General features: G+C 48.5%; 1 protein-coding gene across 5 annotated transcripts in view; it reads left to right on the top strand.

Moving 5' to 3' along the window:
- Positions 1-154: 154 nt before the first annotated feature.
- Positions 155-15044, top strand: part of FKBP15 (FKBP prolyl isomerase family member 15) — a 52681-nt gene continuing 37791 nt past the window's right edge. For 2 of the 5 annotated variants that reach the window (XM_069747705.1, XM_069747702.1), the window contains exons 1-9: positions 155-365; positions 10088-10197; positions 10347-10428; positions 11245-11314; positions 11402-11476; positions 12092-12190; positions 12266-12415; positions 12664-12732; positions 13201-13344. In XM_069747705.1, coding sequence (XP_069603806.1) covers positions 316-365; positions 10088-10197; positions 10347-10428; positions 11245-11314; positions 11402-11476; positions 12092-12190; positions 12266-12415; positions 12664-12732; positions 13201-13344 — 849 coding nt within the window. In that variant the 5' untranslated portion in view covers positions 155-315. Of the gene's footprint in view, positions 366-9603; positions 9770-10087; positions 10198-10346; positions 10429-11244; positions 11315-11401; positions 11477-12091; positions 12191-12265; positions 12416-12663; positions 12733-13200; positions 13345-15044 lie in introns of those variants that run through there. The other 3 variants (XM_069747704.1, XM_069747701.1, XM_069747706.1) reach the window with 3 other exon arrangements.

Genomic DNA, 15044 nt, shown 5'->3' with positions numbered 1-15044 from the left:
CACTCAATGAATCCTCACAGCAAGCCGCGCCCTCTCCTGCCAATCATCTTCTACAACCCCAGGCAGCCGCACTCTGATTGGCTGACCACAGCGAGGTGTGAATCACCACGCCTGCGTTCCGTCGAAAGCTGTAGACGCCACGTGATACTTTTTTACATTAATTTCCGACGTTTGCTTTACAGCAGCTGTAAAACGAGATCAGCATGGGAGTATAGGGTGTCAGCTGACTACCCCGTGACTGTCAGGCAACCCGGAAGAGGCAGCTGACTGGCGGTGGGGGTTGCTGCTCCGGGTCTACACTGCTTTGCTGCTGTCATGTTTGGGCCAGACGAGGAGGATGCTGACTTTTTATCTCCTACTGGAGGGTAAGTGGCCCCTGAGAGCTGGGGGCCCCTCCACTCACTGTCATAGAGGCTGGTTTGACATAAAGTGTGAAAAACCCAACAATTACTGTGACTTATAGACACTCAGAGCCTGTGTGGTACTATAAGCTGGGTGTTCCTTGACATGCTGAGCCTTGTAGTTCCTCACTACTTGATTTCCGTTGTAATGTGGTTGTGGTCAGTGGAAGCAGTTGGCAAGTTGGCAGTGATTGCAGCGTGGGCAGTGCATGCAGCGTGGGCAGTGCATGCAGCGTGGGCAGTGCATGCAGCTTGGGCAGTGCATGCAGCATAGGCCATGGGCAGTGCGCGCAGTGGAGGCCGTGGGCAGCGCTCGCAGTGGAGGCCGTGGGCAGCGCTCGCAGTGGAGGCCGTGGGCAGCGCTCGCAGTGGAGGCCGTGGGCAGCGCTCGCAGTGGAGGCCGTGGGCAGCGCTCGCAGTGGAGGCCGTGGGCAGCGCTCGCAGTGGAGGCCGTGGGCAGCGCTCGCAGTGGAGGCCGTGGGCAGCGCTCGCAGTGGAGGCCGTGGGCAGCGCTCGCAGTGGAGGCCGTGGGCAGCGCATGCAGCATAGGCCGTGGGCAGTGCACACAGCGTAGACCGTGCTCGCAGCATAGGCCGTGGGCATTGCGCTCAGCGGAGGCCGTGGGCATTGCGCTCAGCGGAGGCCGTGGGCATTGCGCGCAGCGGAGGCCGTGGGCATTGCGCACAGCGTGGGCAGGGTGCGCAGCGTAGGCCGTGGGCAGGGTGCGCAGCGTAGGCCGTGGGCAGGGCGCGCAGCGTAGGCCGTGGGCAGGGCGCGCAGCGTAGGCCGTGGGCAGTGCACGCAGCGTAGACCGTGCTCGCAGCGTAGGCCGTGGGCAGTGCGCGCAGCGAGGGCCGTGGGCAGGGCGCGCAGCGAGGGCAGGGCGCGCAGCGTGGGCCGTGGGCAGGGCGCGCAGTGTGGGCCGTGGGCAGGGCGCGCAGTGGAGGCCGTCAGCTCAGTGCTTCATTCACCCTTATCCTTAAAAGTTTCACAACTTTCTAATACACTTTACATCAATCCCGCACCCTGTAATGGAAGTGGTTTGTTCTGATTCTAAAGTCTGAATCTTTTGACTTTCAGCTCTTTGTGTGACTGCTACTGTCAGCAATCTGATAACTGCAGTGCTAGGAGTTGTAGTTCTACATCAGTTGTGCATTGCAGTATAAACAACCTTATGTTGGAAACCTCTTTAGGGAGTTGCAATCTCTTGCTCAATTTGAGTTTGGATGTGGAGAGACGCATCCAAGGGAAGTGAAGGAGGATCTGTGCTGTGCTGTGCCGTCCCGCTATGTATGACGCATTGATTCGTCCTGGCAAAAGCTTCCCTATAAATTAGAACTGAGGTTACTATTGGCATTACAAGGAAGCGATTATAACCCCATATTGATGCACTGCCAGCTGATGACAGAACACAGAGGTCCCATTCACTTGCTTTAGGCTCCACTAATGATCACCGGGAAATCTCATAAATATTAGTTCCCTCATACAGTAAGAAGATGCATAAGTGTAATCCAGGCAACGTGACATTGGCTTATAAAAGCGAGTAATTGTATTGTCCTGTCCTTCAGTCACCTGTCCCTGGTAATGGCCAATAACAGAGAGTAATACATTTTTAGGACACATGAGTACAGTCCCCTTCCTCCAGTAATGGCTGATAACAGTGAGTAATAGATTGTATTCATGTGTCCTACAGTCGCCTTCTTCCAGTAATGGCTGATAACAGGGATTATACCAGTCCCTGAAGAAGCCACTCTAGTGGTGACATGCGTCGGACGTTCATTTGGCCCACCTGGCAAAGCACCAACAAACTGGTCTTGAGCTATAGGTATTTCCATGTGGACCTTTGCAGTGGCATTATTATCGTGGCACCCTTCTCTGCCTGGGGTGCCTCATACCAACTGGTTCAGGATCTCACCACCCCTTCTCCATCTAGAGGGTTTGCATATACTTGGTATACCAGGCTCTTACTTCCTCTTCTCTATCCCTGCTCCAGCTCATATGTTCTGCCTGTTCTGTATTTTGTCTGATAGTATCTTTTTTTTTTTTTTTTTTACAATTCGTATCAGGAAGAACATATATAGATACTTGTTTAGCCCAGTTATTAATAATACTTTTGGATCATGGATATTGCTGACATTTTTGGAATAGGGTACTCTGGGGCTGTAGAACGTGCCAAATAATTGTGTAGTAACTCTCAAGTCCACTTGGTTTTTGATTAACAAACAGCATATTTTGATTATTATCTACGTGTCTATTTGAGGTACACTTGTACATGATATTTTTGGGTGCAGTTTTTTTGTCGTCTAGGCCATTTGTCGGAATGGACGTACCTTCATTACATTGTTTTTATATTTTGTGTGGTTTGGTGTGTCTTTGTATACGTTAATAAAATGAAAATAATATCTAATTGTTATTTATATGGTGGTCCCTGATTCTTTGGCATGTTCTTATCTCTCATAATTGACAGTACACTTTTCTCTAGTAGCCTTCCACGACAGCCACCAGGAGGTTGTCTCCATTCCCTAATGGGGGACAGGAAGCACAAGAGGTTAAAAACCCCTCCCACCTCCCATTAACCAGTGTCTTTCCTGTCCCCCATGGGGCATGGAGAGGTTCCTGGTGCGCTGCTGCGGCGGCTCTAGCAGAGTACCTGAATCAGATCTTTTGCCGGGCATTTATGGTCGGGTCCCCCGCGGCTTCCTCCTGCTTTGTGTCTCCCGTCTCCTCCGGATTCTGGGACCGCGTTCCCGGTCCTCCTGCGTCCTCTCGCGGGGACAAAGCTGGCCGGTGAGCCCACCCGGAACCTCCCTGAGCTCTCCGGCGTCTCCCCCTCCAGCGCGCGCTGTTCGGCGACCCGGAAGTCAGCGGCGCTCCACTTCCGGGTCGGCGCTCCTGCACAGGAGCGACACAAGTCCAGAGCGATGGATTACCGAACGGCGTGCGAGGCACGCTGCATCCTCGCACGCCTGCCTGGGACTTAGGAGGGGGAGGGGCGGCTAATTGCACACGCTGGTTGCAGACTTATTTTCTATATAAGCTGCGAAGACGTCTCAGGTAAGCCTGCTGTAAGCATGGACTCGTCTTGCCCTGCAGCTGCAGAGCCCAGCGCTCCTCAGGCCCTAGTAAGTACGGCAGAGGGTGTCCCATTTAAAGGTACATAATATACCTTTTCTTACACGGCTTCCTCTCTCATTGCAGGGAGTCAAGCCAGGCCCTAAAAACATTCCCAAGCGTAGATGTGCTACCTGTAATGCGAAAATGCCACCAGATTGGGAATCGTCAGAGCGGAACACCCTTCCTTGATTGATGAAATCCGCTCCTTGGTTAGGCAGGAGGTGCAAACCTCCTTGGCTACACTCGCCCCACCTCCACCGCCACCACCAGCCTCACCTGGTCCATCTCTCCCCAAAAAGAGGAAAATCCAGGAGTACTCTGAGTCAGAGTCTGAGGAGTCCTATACGTCCTCCTCTGTCAAGTGGGAAGACACGTTACCCCATAAATCTGCGGAGATCAGAAAATACCTTTTTTCCTCAGAATATATTGAGGATTTGGTATCGGCTGTGAGGAACACTATGGGGCTAAAAGAGGAATCAGTGCCTCAGTCTATACAAGACGAGCTGTTTGGTATACATACTGAAAAGCAGCCCGGGTTTCCCGTCCATAAAAGCATAATTGATATGATTAATAATGAATGGGAATTACCTGAGAAACGGCTAACAACGCCTCCAGATTTTAAGCACCGATTTCCTCTTGACGAGGACTCAATAAAATGGAACATTCCAAAAATTGATGTCCAAGTGGCTAGAGTGGCTAAAAAGACGGCTCTGCCGTTCGAGGATTCTTCCCAATTAAAAGACCCCTTGGATAGGAAGATTGAGAGTCTTCTCAAAAAATCCTGGGAAACGTCTACCTCAGCCCTCCGGTTCAATATAGCATCCACATGTGTTGCCCGCTCGCTCTTCCGTTGGATAGAAGAGTTAGAAAGCCACATTTCTCAGGGTACCCCAAGAGAAGAAGTACTGGACTCTTTGCCTATCTTGCACAGAGCAACGGGGTTCCTTGCAGACGCCTCACTGGAATCTATCCGTGTGGCCGCCAGATCCTTGGTCCAGACAAATTCAGCCAGAAGAGCTCTCTGGTTAAAAATGTGGAGCGGAGATGTTACGTCAAAAATAAAACTGTGTTCTATTCCCTTTAAGGGTGAATATGTGTTTGGGCCCTCCTTAGATGATATCTTAGAGAAAGCCACAGACAGAAAGAAAACCCTCCCTGAACAGAAGCCTCCCAGGAAGCGGTTTTTTCGGCCCTCCCAGCCCCAGCCCTCCCAGGGTAGAGGGAAAGGAAAATCCGGAAGGTGGAGTTATGCTAAGGGGAAGCCTAAAAACATCCTTATTCCCCAACAACCACAACAAGAGAAGCAATGACTCCGATCCGGTAGGGGGGAGGCTTTCGAACTTTGTCCACAGTTGGCAGAATATCTCCAACAGCCCCTGGGTGGTGAGTGTTATCCAACAGGGTCTGCTGATGGAGTTCGATGCGCCTCCTCCCAGGATCGTAAGAGTCACCTCCCTGTCATCTCGGGAGACTCAAAAGTTGATGATGGCCGGAATTCAGGATTTGCTAAACTCAAGAGCTATTTCCTTGGTCCCAGTGAACGAGCGGGGGGAAGGTCACTATTCCCGTATCTTCATAGTAAAAAAGCCTTCCGGACAATCTCGGATTATAATAAATCTGAAGGCTCTCAACAGATACATAACATACCGCAAGTTCAAGATGGAGTCAGTAAAAACAGCCATCCCTCTAATAGCTCCTCACTCATATATGGCAACAATAGACCTCAAGGATGCCTATTTCCATATCCCAATACATCCTTGCCACAGGAAATACCTGAGATTTGCGGTTCAATTCAACCAAAAGATCTTACATTTTCAGTACAATGTTCTCCCCTTCGGGATCTCGTCAGCCCCAAGGGTGTTCTCCAGAGTCATGGCGGAAGCAGTAGCCCATATCAGGAGCCAAGACATCGCCATAGTCCCGTACTTAGATGACCTGTTAATAATTGGTCCTTCCGCCGAAGTTCTCAATCAGAGAGTTTCCAAAACTCTGAACATCTTACAGGGGTTGGGTTGGATTCCAAACCTGAAAAAATCTCGGCTGTCACCATCGAAGGTGAGGAAATTCCTTGGAGTCCTCCTGGATTCAGAAGGTCAAAAGTCCTTCTTACCAGAGGAACATCGGATAAATTTAATTTCCAAGGTCTCACACTTCAGGAAACAACGTTCTCCGTCCTTACGAACTGCAATGTCCCTTCTGGGATCGATGACGGCCTGTATACAATCAGTCCAGTGGGCTCAGAGCCACTCCAGAGTTCTGCAGGCGCACATCTTAGGGAACTGGAATGGGAATCCAAATTCCTTAAACAGAAGAGTTTACACTCCAGGGAAGGTAAAGGCCTCGTTAACCTGGTGGTCGATCCAATCAAACCTGCTGAAGGGTGTAGACTGGGTGCAAGATCCGCTAATTACGGTGACAACAGACGCCAGTCAAAAAGGTTGGGGAGCAGTGGTCTCACAAATCCCATTCCAGGGTCACTGGAATCAGAGAGAAAGCTCCAGTTCCTCCAACCTCAGAGAATTGTTAGCAGTGGAGAGGGCCCTTCTGGCAGCCAGCAGTCTCATTATAGGTCAACATGTCAGAATTTATTCGGACAATATGACGACTGTCGCGCATCTAAAACACCAGGGGAGTCCAAAGTTCAACCAACTAAAAGCAATATCAAACAGGATATTTTGCTGGGCAGAGAAACATCTCCTCTCACTTTCAGCGTTACACCTCAAGGGGTCGGTGAACGTCCAGGCAGATCGCCTAAGCCGTCACGACTTGCATCCAGGAGAATGGAGCCTGAAGACGGACGCTTTCAAAATGTTGACAGACAGGTGGGGTCTTCCCGATATAGACCTTCTAGCGTCCAGCCAGAATGCACAGGTCGAGAACTACTTCTCCCTAAACCCCAAAGACAGGTCTCAGGGAGTAGACGCCTTTGCTCATACTTGGAGGTTCCATCTGGCTTACGGGTTCCCTCCAATACCGTTACTGGCGAAGACCCTCCGGAAGATCCGGGACGATCAGGTCCAGACTATCCTAGTAGCTCCAGCGTGGCCGAAGAGGAGCTGGTACCACCTCATCGAAGAATTAAAGGTGGACGGTCCAGTCTTTCTTCAGGTATCAGAAGATCTTCTCTGTTAGGGCCCCTTTTATCACCCGGAGCCACAGAAGTTCAAACTGGCAGCCTGGCTATTGAAGCCCAGGTACTAAGAGCTAAGGGCCTTTCAGAGTCAGTAATCTCTACTCTACAAAAATCTAGGAAACCTATTACTAATGCCATATATGGAAAAATCTGGAAAAGATTCTCCTCGTGGTGTCATCCTCATAAACCTGACCCTTTTCATCCTAATATTTCACAAATATTAGATTTTTTACAAAAGGGATTAGAATTAGGGCTGAAGCCAAGTACCTTGAAAGTTCAAGTATCAGCCTTGAGTTCCGTCTTCGATCAGGATCTTGCGGGTCAAAGTTGGATAAAGAGGTTTATGGTCGCGGCATCAAGACATTGTCCAAGAAAACAAATTTTTGTGCCATCCTGGGACCTAAACATAGTTCTAAAGGGTCTTACGGCTCCTCCATTTGAGCAACTATCATCTTGTTCCTCGCATCTTCTGTCCTGCAAGACGGCCTTCTTGGTTGCAATTTCTACCGCAAGAAGAGTGGGGGAAATACAAGCTCTCTCAATTAGAGAGCCTTATCTTACCATAAGAGATGACTCCATCGTATTCCGTCCAGATCCTTGTTTCCTACCGAAGGTAGTGTCAGAATTCCATCGATCACAGGACATAGTCCTCCCATCGTTTTGTCACAATCCTTCAAATCCGGAAGAACACAGATTCCATACTTTGGACGTACGACGTATAGTTTTATACTACTTAGATTATACTAAATTATTTAGAATTGACAAAAATCTCTTCGTTCATCTTTCTGGCAGAAACAAAGGCAAGAAGGTAGCGAAGAGTACCATTGCCAACTGGATAAAAAAGGCCATTTCTGAAACATACCTAAATCAGAATATTGCTGTTCCTGCGGGCCTAAAGGCTCATTCCACCAGATCCACTTCCGTCTCTTGGGCTGAAAGGGCTGGCGCTTCTTCGGAGCAGATTTGCAGGGCAGCAACATGGTCTTCTCTACACACATTTACTAAACATTATAGATTGGATTTCTGGTCCAATCAGGATCTTGCTTTTGGCCGAAAGGTTCTTCAAGCTGTGGTCCCTCCCTAAATACAGAATTGGTTGGCATCCCTCCTGGTGGCTGTCGTGGAAGGCTACTAGAGAAAATAGAATTATTCTTACCGTTAATTCGGTTTCTAGGAGCCTTCCACGACAGCATTAATTCCCTCCCGATGTTCTTGGATATTTTTCTGAGAACCTAAAGGTAACCGGTGCTATGGGTTCAGTTGTAAGTCACTGGTTAATGGGAGGTGGGAGGGGTTTTTAACCTCTTGTGCTTCCTGTCCCCCATTAGGGAATGGAGACAACCTCCTGGTGGCTGTCGTGGAAGGCTCCTAGAAACCGAATTAACGGTAAGAATAATTCTATTTTTGACATGCCTCAGGTTGATCACTTCTTTTTTTTTTTTTTTTTTTTTTTTTTATATTGCATGAAAATTGTTGATGGTGCCATCCTATGTGTTTGTTTGGGCTGATAACCGGTAGTAATTGCACTCGCCTGTCCCTAGTAATGGCTGATAACAGGGAGTAATAGATTGTAGTCACATCTCCAATAATGGCTGATAAGAGTAATAGATTGTAGTCATCTGTCCTACAGTTGCTTTCCTCCAGTAATAGCTGATAACAGTGAGTAATAGATTGTACCCCCTCCCCAGCTGGATATGGCTGCTAACAGAGAACAATAGACTGCCTTCTATACCCGGTGAGATCACATTTCCTATGCAGCGTTCGGGTTACGAGGAGGAAGTGTCCCCGATAAGCAGGATACTGATAAAGCAGAACTTTGTGGCAGCGGTGGTTCTGCTGTGTGGCGGGTGTCATCTGATCGGATCAGTCATGTGGCTGCGCTCCATGTTTAGCAGCTCGGGGGCCACTCCATCCTGGGAGACTTCCTGAGATCTGAGGCAGTGAATCTACTTCAGTAGGCGCAGGCTCCTGACACAGCTGGGTGACAACTTTGTGGGGTCAGTAGTAGTGGCCGCTCTAGTTGTCACCTAATGTTCCAAGGAAAAGCTCCATAGACATGTAGTAATGCGTACCTCCTGCTATGTTCGGTGCGCAGACTGATTTTTATTGCTGAGTCTTTGGTGGAAATATTAGTCCTGGCAGTGCTGTCAAATCTCAGCATGTCTTCCATAAGTTTAGAGGATTTTGCTGCCCACTTGTTTGGATTTCCATTTGTGAATATGGGGAAGTGATAGAAGCATCGCCCTCTAGTGGTTGCTTATCAATGATTAATGTGATATATCAGTGATTAATATGACCCCTTAGTGGTTGGTTATTCATTGATGAATATGGGGCAGTAAAGGAAGCATCGCCCTCTAGAGGCTAGTTACTCTTTGATTAATATGGGACAATGATGGAAGTATCATTTCCAAGTGGTTGATTCTTCACATAGTATGGGGTAGTGATGTAAGTGTCACCTCCTAGTGGTTGGTTATTCATTGAAGAATATGAGGCAGTGATGGAAGCATCACCCACTGTAGTTTTCCCATTGATGTATATGAGGTAGTGATGAAGCATCGCCCCCTAGTGGTTGATGATTGTGAGTATGTGGTAGTGATGGAAACATGGACCCCTAGTGGTTGGTTATTCACTTATGTGTATGGGGTAAATTTATAAGCATCACCCCCTGTAGTTTTCCCATTGATGAATATGGGGCATTGATGGAAGCACCGCCCCCTAGTGGCTTTTTCTTGTTGTTCTTGTTAATGATTGGTACATTGGCTGCCCCGTGATACTTCTATGTCCATAAACAAGTTTTTTGAGTGACCTCCTTAATGCAATTAAGGAGAATTTTGGGAATTGAGAACGTGACGGGGACAACAGTGTCCGCGCTTCTAAACTGGTGTCAGATGATCTGTATTACTGACGTTCGGGGCGGACATCCTGCTGCCTCCACAAGCTCCTTTGCGGCTGGGGATGCGGATTGCTCGGTGGTTTCTTGGACTTTGGAAGAATTTCACGGAGAAGTGGCAGATTTCACACGCTCATGTCCGTCTGCATAAATAGAAATGGGTCCTGGAGAGCTGGAGGAGAGTGCGCCTAAACCATGGAAGATAGACTACTTCTGGCACGAGATCCATGGGTCAGTGAAGTGAGATCCTCCCTACATACTCGTAAACCTGACCCAATGTGTCACAGTGGAGGGTTCGGTCCATCAGTATTCGCTTGGGCTCCAGACTGACACCTTGTAGCAAACGTTCAGGGACCTGATATGAGCTTCTCATGGGGTTTTTAGCTTCCAAAGTATTTTCTAGAATGGATACAATTGTTGCAAACCTTCAGCTGTGAGGAATATCTTGCTATTTTTCAGGTTAAATGTAATCATCCACTGACAAGAAGCAGAGATTTTAGGTTTTAAGGACGGGTGCTGTGTGTAATCCCGTCTTCATATATTTCATAGGGCCAAGTTGGCATCTCTCTTTGGAATGGACCAGAATGTCAGCGTGCAGGGGAATGAATCCTTCCACTACACCGCTCCAAAGCAGCCGAAGAAGGGCGCAGTGCCAGCGGGTGAGGCTATAGGGCCACAGATTGCTCGCGGTGGGGAATAGACCTTTGAAGCCATTGTGGGAGCCGGCGGGGGTCTCGGGAAAGGAAGGGAGGCGGCTGTATGAAAATATTGTCCGCATTGTGCTTATATCTCTTTATTCACATTCCAGGTACAAAATCCCCCAAACTGCCCGGAGCCCCTGGTGCTGCCCCCTCCGTCCTGTACGCTACAGCCGTCCACGCCTACAAGTAGTAAGTGTCCTTTATATACAGCACTAACTATCAACACCACTGTCTACGTGTGGAGATAATGCAACGGGGACATCTGTACAGTACTGACCTTGTATTATACCCCAGAGCTGCACACAGTATTCATATGTAAAGTATGTACACATTGACTGCACCAGCAGAATAGTGAGTGCAGCTCTGGGGTATAATACAGGATGTAACTCCGGATCAGTAATGTATGTACCAGCAGAATAGTGAGTGCAGCTCTGGGGTATAATACAGGATGTAACTCCGGATCAGTAATGTATGCACGCAGTGACTGCACCAGCAGAATAGTGAGTGCAGCTCTGGGGTATAATACAGGATGTAACTCCAGATCAGTATAGGATCAGTAATGTATGTACCAGCAGAATAGTGAGTGCAGCTCTGGGGTATAATACAGGATGTAACTCCGGATCAGTAATGTATGTACACAGTGACTGCACCAGCAGAATAGTGAGTGCAGCTCTGGGGTATAATACAGGATGTAACTCAGGATCAGTAATGTATGTACACAGTGACTGCACCAGCAGAATAGTGAGTGCAGCTCTGGAGTATAATACAGGATGTAACTCAGGATCAGTACACGATCAGTAATTTAATGTATGTACACAGTGACTGCACCAGCAGAATAGTGAGTGCAGCTCTGGAGTATAATACAGGATGTAACTCAGGATCAGTACACGATCAGTAATTTAATGTATGTACACAGTGACTGCACCAGCAGAATAGTGAGTGCAGCTCTGGGGTATTTATCACTTTATGGATAAACTTGATCGGAATGGTGTCTTTGTTGTACAGTGTAAGTGGCCAGTATGTGAAGCAGGGCAAGTTCGGTGCTGCTGTCCTGGGGAACCATGCTAGTAAGGAGGTGAGTGGAGCTGTGGGGGTGCAGTGTTAGGTCCTGCGAGCTTCGTGTGCAGCTCTCTGACCCTCTGGCTTTGTCTTTGTCCTGTAGTACAGGATCCTGCTGTACATCAGCCAGCAGCAGCCGGTCACCACTGTCCGCATACATCCGGGATTTGCCTTTACAGTAAGTCCACTGTTGTGGTGCAGGACACCTGATCTAAATCCTCAGGGGTAATATGTGTTCTCTCCTCCTCGGATCCCGTAGAACAATGCTGGTTGTTAGAAACTGGCAGCGATTCCAACAGACCTTCACATGGAGATGTAACCGAGCCACGAAGTGTGCTGGTGAAGAGCCATCCATCGCTTGCCATGAATAGTCAGCTGTTCACTTCTTAATCCTCCATGTCCTCAGATCTAGAGGTTTGCGACCTGAGGGGATGTTACGGCGGGGGTCCCAGTATTATTGTTCTAATGTATTGTTATGCCTTTTACATGGTCCACAATGTGCCATGCTGCATTTCCTGGTGCCCGGCATTGGGTATAATTCCTATTTACACTTGAAAGATACAATAGTACCATACACCACATAGTGGCCGTTCTCAGTACTGCAGCTCATCTATTACAGTGAATGTGATCTGAGCTGCAGTACCAAGAACGGCCACTACAAGGTGTGCAGAGCTGTTGTCTTTGGCTCACTGCGTATGAATGTTTATTGGGGATCTGCCACTCATCACCTATCTAAAAGCCAATGGTAAGTCCTGGACAACCCCTTTAATGCTGCGTGTTCTGATCGCTGCAGGTTCAGCTTAATCATTACGCAGCTTTCTATGACGAGCAGCGGCAGAGCTGGTCTGTTATGTTCGAGTCTGAAGCGGCTGCAGTGGAATTCAGTAAACAGGTGAACCATATATATGTGCAGTATGTGTGCTTGTGTTAAGTATTTGTTGTGTCTAACATTCCGTGCCCATCACAGCTCTGCCTTGCCAAGTGTAACAGTGCCCCATCCATTGATGCCGTGGTCTCCCAGGATCTCCTCCCCGGTGATGGACAAGCGGCAGATGTTGGAGACTTGATGGAAGTGGCGTACACTGGCTGGTTACTCCAGAACCATGGGATCGGACAGGTACCATGAAGTGTATCTAGTAGTCAGTGACTGATCATGTCTTCCTCGCAATCATGATAGCGCAAGCAATTACATAATTTTTCTAAAGAAGCACCCTCTATTGAGCACATGGGGAACTGCAGCTCTCGCATTAGGAACATTGGTGCAGCTGTGCTCCTGTCTGACCAGCCTGTATGCAGGCGGCTCACGCTCTCTCTGTGCCTCCCCAGGATTTACTCATTCCATTCCTTTTTGTTTTTTATTTTCAGATGTTCGACTCCAACGTCCAGAAGGACAAATTACTGCGCCTGAAGCTGGGCTCCGGGAAGGTGATTAAGGTGATTTCCTCATATAGAGCAAAGCTATGTATAGCTTCTGATGCCAGCAAGACGTGGGACCAGTGATCGACATGGTTAATACTGAGGCACTGGGACAGGATGGTGTCAACGTAAAGCAAAACCTATTGTTATGTGTTGTGATATTTACCCAGAAAACGAGCCGTCACATCCAGATGGAAAATTGATGCAGAGTTGGATGACTATCTCCATTCACTTCTATGGGAGTTGCAGAAACAGCTGGTCATGTCTTGTGACTACCATAGAAGTGAATGGAGATATTATTCATTCTCTGCCTGGCCACCCACTCTAAAGATAGGTGCAAGGACCCATCTCGCATTATGGTGTGTCTTCTAGATATGCTATAAATTTCTAAGGTGGAAGTGCCCCTTTAAGACCATATTATAGCACTATGGATCACTTTTTCTTATTTTTTAATTTTTTTTTTTTTTATTTATTTTTGTTGTCCAGGGCTGGGAGGAAGGAATGCTGGGGATGAAGAAGGGAGGAAAAAGGTTTCTGGTCATCCCTCCAGCACTTGGATATGGTTCTCAGGGACTGACCGGCAGAATCCCCTCTAACGCTACCCTTGTTTTCGAGGTGGAAGTGAAGCGGGTGAGTGACGTTCTAGTTTTGGAAGATTGCATAATATGTACTGTAATGGTTATTAACCCTTTCCCAATATCTGCCATGTATGGCTCAGGAGTAGAGTTCTCTCCTTAGGCTACGTTCACATTAGCGTTGCGCGCCGGTGCGTCGGCGACGCAACGGCGACGCAACGCACGACGCACAAAAAAACGCGCGCAAACGCATGCAAAAACGCTGCGTTTTGCGACGCGTGCGTCGTTTTTTGACGAAAATCGGACGCACGAAAAATGCAACTTGTTGCATTTTCTTGCGTCCGACGCTAGCGTCGGAAACGACGCACGTGTCGGAAAACGCAACAAAAAAAACGCACGCGTCCCCCATGTTAAACATAGGGGCGCGTCGCCGCTGCGTCAGCGACGCACATTAGCGGAACGCTAATGTGAACGTAGCCTTACATAGCAGGTGACGGCTGTGTTGTACTTCTGACACCTGCCTCTAATAGCCCCAATCACTGATGGTTAACCGCTTAAATGTCATTGTCATTCTCTGACACCTTCATTTAAGTGCTCAATTCCAGTGGAGCTTGGATACAGGCTCCCATTGCCACCTCCATCTCGTCCTCGCCATCTTTATACTTCTATGCTAGAATTGTTAATTTCACAGGATCTTAAAGACTATAGTACAAGCAATCAAATCATAACGGGTTCAAGTCCTTTGGGGGTCAGAAAGCTAAAAAAAATTGTGAAATGCATACCAAAAAGTATTTAAAAATATCACTGCCCCCCCTTCAAAAAAAAACTGAAGCCCAAACTTTTTTTATAGCTCAAAAATAAAAGAATAAAACAAATGGTACATTTGGTTTTGCAGTATTCCTGTAACAACTCTGCTGGCATCACAGCATGGCCTCACATCTCTCACACAATCTTACCCACTGCTCCAGGTCATGATGTGGTTTCTGTTTCATGCCAGCTCCATGTTCTGTGTCTCTGCTCTCTGCATGCCTCATGGCTATGTGTATAGGGGGCCGGCGCCTGAACTCTCTGGTTCTTATAGGAATCAGGTGCATCTGTTTAATCAGTTCCTGACCAATTACCAAGAGGCCTCCTGTATATAGTGCAGCTCCACCCTGTGCTCTGGGCCTGTGCAATGTGTTAGCTCAGTTAGTGTTTAGCTGCTGAGTTTGCCAGGCCTTGCTCTGAGTTACTCCCTCTCTGGAGGCTTTTCTCTGTGCTATTGCCTTTATCTTGTTGTCCGCCCTCCAGGAGGCAGAATATCCTGGTCCCTGTGTCTTTGTCCCTGTGTCTTGTTCCATTGCCTTGTCTGTACTTTGCCTTTTCTCTGTCTCCTTGTCTGTGGCTTCCTTCCCTGCTTTGTCTTTCCTTGTGTTCTCAGTCTGCTTACACTCCGCACTCTTGCGGCTCTGCACTCAGACCTTGCTTCGCACTCTCTGGCTTTGCTCTGTGGCTCTGCTCTTTGCGGTTCTATCTGGCTCCGCCTCCTGTGTTTCTGCACTTGGCTCCGTCTCCGCTCTTGGCTCCGCCTCCAGCGTCTCCGCTCTTTGCGTTACCTCCAGCGTCTCCGCTTTTGGTTCCGCCTCCAGCGTCTCTGCTCTTGGCTCCGCCTCCAGCGTGTCTGCTCTTGGCTCCGCCTCCAGCGTGTCTGCTCTTGGCTCCGCCTCCAGCGTGTCTGCTCTTGGCTCCGCCTCCAGCGTGTCTGCTCTTGGCTCC

Source organism: Ranitomeya imitator, chromosome 2 (genome assembly GCF_032444005.1).
Source record: "Ranitomeya imitator isolate aRanImi1 chromosome 2, aRanImi1.pri, whole genome shotgun sequence".
NCBI lineage: Eukaryota > Metazoa > Chordata > Amphibia > Anura > Dendrobatidae > Ranitomeya > Ranitomeya imitator.
Note: the sequence above shows the minus strand (reverse complement) of the source record. Positions and strands in the feature narration are given on the sequence as shown.